The 3,189-nt window shown below is 69.3% G+C and overlaps 1 protein-coding gene across 2 annotated transcripts in view; it reads left to right on the top strand.

Moving 5' to 3' along the window:
- Positions 1-139: 139 nt before the first annotated feature.
- Positions 140-3,189, top strand: part of LOC109320471 (transducin-like enhancer protein 1) — a 13,698-nt gene continuing 10,648 nt past the window's right edge. The window contains exons 1-4 of one of the 2 annotated variants that reach the window (XM_019550586.1): positions 140-237; positions 566-714; positions 1,228-1,291; positions 1,670-1,714. In XM_019550586.1, coding sequence (XP_019406131.1) covers positions 214-237; positions 566-714; positions 1,228-1,291; positions 1,670-1,714 — 282 coding nt within the window. In that variant the 5' untranslated portion in view covers positions 140-213. The remainder of the gene's footprint in view (positions 238-565; positions 715-1,227; positions 1,292-1,669; positions 1,715-3,189) is intronic. The other variant, XM_019550585.1, reaches the window with a different exon arrangement.

Below are 3,189 nucleotides of genomic sequence, written 5' to 3'. Positions count from 1 at the left end.
GTCCGGGTGCTCTGGGGAGAGCCCGGGGGGCTGTTTTCCGGGGGCCGGGGGTGTCCTGCCCTCGGCCCCCAGGAAGCCGAGCCTGGCTGGGGCCGAGGGCCGCAGCTACTCGCTGACCCCCGCCCTCTGCGCCCCTCGCAGGCTTGGTGGCGGGGCTGGCGCTGGCGAGCCGCCTGGCCCCGGGCGCAAGAGCCTGGCGTCACCGCCGCGAAGATGTTCTCCCAGAACCGGCCCCCGGTGAGTGCCCGGCGCGCCCCGAACAGCGCGGCCCTCCTGCGAAACTCTGTGCCGGGGCCCGGGGCCCCGCTGCCAGCTCGGCCCGGCGCGGGCGCTGGCACGGGAGTGGCTGAAAGACCAGCCGGACGTGGAGCCGTGGCCCCCGCGCCGGGCGAGCGCGGGGCGATGAATGCCACGTTCCCCCTCGGCTCCTCGAAGCGTCTGCTGGGGCCCTCCCCGGGGCGCGCGTCCTCCAGGGGAGGCTGGTCCATAGCGGGCACCCAGGGGGCCGCGTGGTTGGCAGGGGGCAGCGCTGATGCCTGCTCTTCCCTCTCTGCCGTGCGCCCAGGCCCATCTGCAAGCCCCCCCTGTGGCTACCGCCGCGGCAGTCGCGGCCAGCGCCGTCTCCAGCACCCCCCAGTCCCTGAAGCTGACTTACCCGGAGACCTTGGACCGCATCAAGGAGGAATTCCAATTCCTGCAAAACCAATACCACAGGTATGGTGCTGCCAAGCCGCTCCGTGCCAGCGAGGAGCGGTGCCACCAAGCGGGGCTGGCAGCACGTGCTCCCCTGCTACCTCCAGCTCCGGCGCTGGGGCTGCGTTGGCGGGAAGCGGCCGCACGCGCCGTCACGGGCACCGATCCACGTGGATGGCACTTGCGCACGGAGCGGCCTCTGCTCCTGAAGGGAGCGTGCTCTCCCAGTCGGGGTTTCCCCCCTCTGTGCCCGCTTTGCGCTGGAGCTGAGCGGGACCTGTGTCTGGGCCGTGCCACACCCCCTTGCTCGCAGCGTCGGGGTCCTGGTCCTGCTGCAGTCCAGTGCCCCCAGCTGCCTGCGTCTGGAAAGCAGATGGGGCGGCGTCCCAGCGCCCTGCGGCCTGGCTGCACGGGGCAGGGGCTGCAGGAGGGACCGACGGGGGGTGGCAGGGGGGTCGCGCGTGTGAAGCTGGAAGCTGGCGCTTCGTGGCGGCTCAGGCTCCGCCGTCTGCCTCTCTCTCTCTCTCTTCACAGCTTGAAGCTAGAATGTGAAAAACTGGCAACGGAAAAGACAGAAATCCAGCGCCATTACGTCATGGTGAGTGCCCACCTGGGCCAGGCTGGGGGTAGCCGGCTCCTTGAGCTGCTCGGTGCCAAATCCCCTTGGGTTCCCTTGGCTCTGACCTGTATTTGGGCCTGGAGACGGGAGCAGCTGGGCCCTGCCCCGGTGCCGAGTTGTTTTTCGTCTCGGCCTTGCTGTCCTCGCCCGGCTCCGAGCCGTGGAGGCGATGGGCTGAGAGATGCTGGTGGCTTCCCCCTCCTTGTTGCTGGAAGGGACGTGGAGCCGGGACTGTCTTGGGCTGCGAGCGTACAGGGGTCGGGTGGGACCTCCCGGTCCTGGCAGCCCCCGGTGCCACGAGAGCGCAGGGCCAGGCTGCCTGGTGCCGCGGCCTGACGCTGCTTCCTTCCCTTGCAGTACTACGAGATGTCCTACGGCCTCAACATCGAGATGCACAAGCAGGTGAGTCCCCGGCTCCTCCCCGCGGCTCGTCTCCTTGTGGCCACCTTCTGCCCCCAGCCACCTGGCTGGAGGGCGCGGGTCCGTGCAGGGGTGCACCGGGGCCATGTGAGGGGCCGTGCCGGGCACCTGCACAGCCAATTCCACCTGACCTCGGGCACCTCTTCACGTGGCCAGCCGTGGGTAGGAGTGGGATGTGTCCTGGCCTCCTTGTGCAGGGGGTGGTGGGGAAGGGGGAGCAGCAGATCTCTGCAGTCTCAGGGGCCCGGCTGGAGCTGGGAGTGGTGAACAGTTTCCCCCCCAGGGCCAAAAGATGTGAGTGTTGCCTCCTTGCTCCCTCTCTCTCCCCGGGTCCCCAGCTGCTCCTCATCTATTTTTAAAGAGGCTGCAGAGCAGCCTGGCAGCGGGTGCCTGAGCCCAGCGCCCCCCTTCCCACCCACCCTCCCTCCCTCTGGTCGTGCAACTGTTGCTCGTGCCCGGCCTCTGGGGAACCTCGCACCCAGAGCCAGGCACAACCCAGCCCAGGCCTTTCCTGCCTTGGGGGTGGGATCTGGCCTGCAGCCCCTCGCTCCGGGGAGGGATCAGCAGGTCCCTTGGCGCAGGCCGCTCTGGACAGCCGGGTGGGCAGAAACCCAGCGGGCGACAGGGAGACGGACCCCGCTCTGCTCCCCTCCCCGGCCTCCCCCAGAGGGGGCCCGGCTGCCTGCTCACTTCATCTGGCTGCCTCTCGCAGCCGGCAATATTTACTGCCGGTCCCAGGTGCCGCTGGCCGCCTGCCAGCGCGCTGTCTGCACTTTTAACAAGGGCCCGTACGTCTGGGCTCTGGCAGCCCGCGGCCATTGTGCGAGCGCCGGGAGCTGCCCACGCGGGGGGCCTGGGGCAGCATCGGCGCGGAGGGCAGGTCGGGCTTCCCTCCCCGGGCAGAGACCCATACCCGGCGACCTGCCACCCGGGCCTCCGCCAAGCCGCGCGGGCCCTCTGTTATCTGGCTTTATCGCAGGCTGGCAGAAGGGTTGGCTCGTTAACTCGGCGCTCAACAAGGAATCTCCGTCGTAAAATGGCCGGGCAGGCGAACTGGCAGGGGGGTGGAGATGCAGCCTGGGCTCGCGGCTCCAGCCAGGCACCCGGTGCCCCCAGCTGGTACCAGTGCTGGTGGGCTGGGCACACGGAGCCCCGAGGGGACGTTGCCAGGCTCTGACTGCCCACGGGCAACCGGATGAAGGCCGGCAGCAGATCCTGGTGCTCTCCGTGCCCAGCACAAAGGACCCAGACCCGTTTGCCCTTGGCAGCCCCCGCCCTGCCCCGGAGCTGGCAGGAGCAAAGGGGCCGCGGGCTTTGGAGCCGCCAGCCTCATCCCACGCGGCGAAGGAAGCCCTGGTTCTGGTTCCTCGCCCCAGGCTGGGGTTTTATTCCTCGGCTCGGTGTGGGGAGGCTGGCTTCTATCTTAACAGCCGCTCTGTGCCGTGCTATAAAGCTGT

The sequence above is a fragment of the Crocodylus porosus genome, unplaced genomic scaffold (assembly GCF_001723895.1).
Source record: "Crocodylus porosus isolate Cpor-Errol unplaced genomic scaffold, CroPor_comp1, whole genome shotgun sequence".
In the NCBI taxonomy this organism is placed as follows: Eukaryota; Metazoa; Chordata; order Crocodylia; family Crocodylidae; genus Crocodylus; species Crocodylus porosus.
This window is presented reverse-complemented; position numbering and strand designations above follow the sequence as displayed.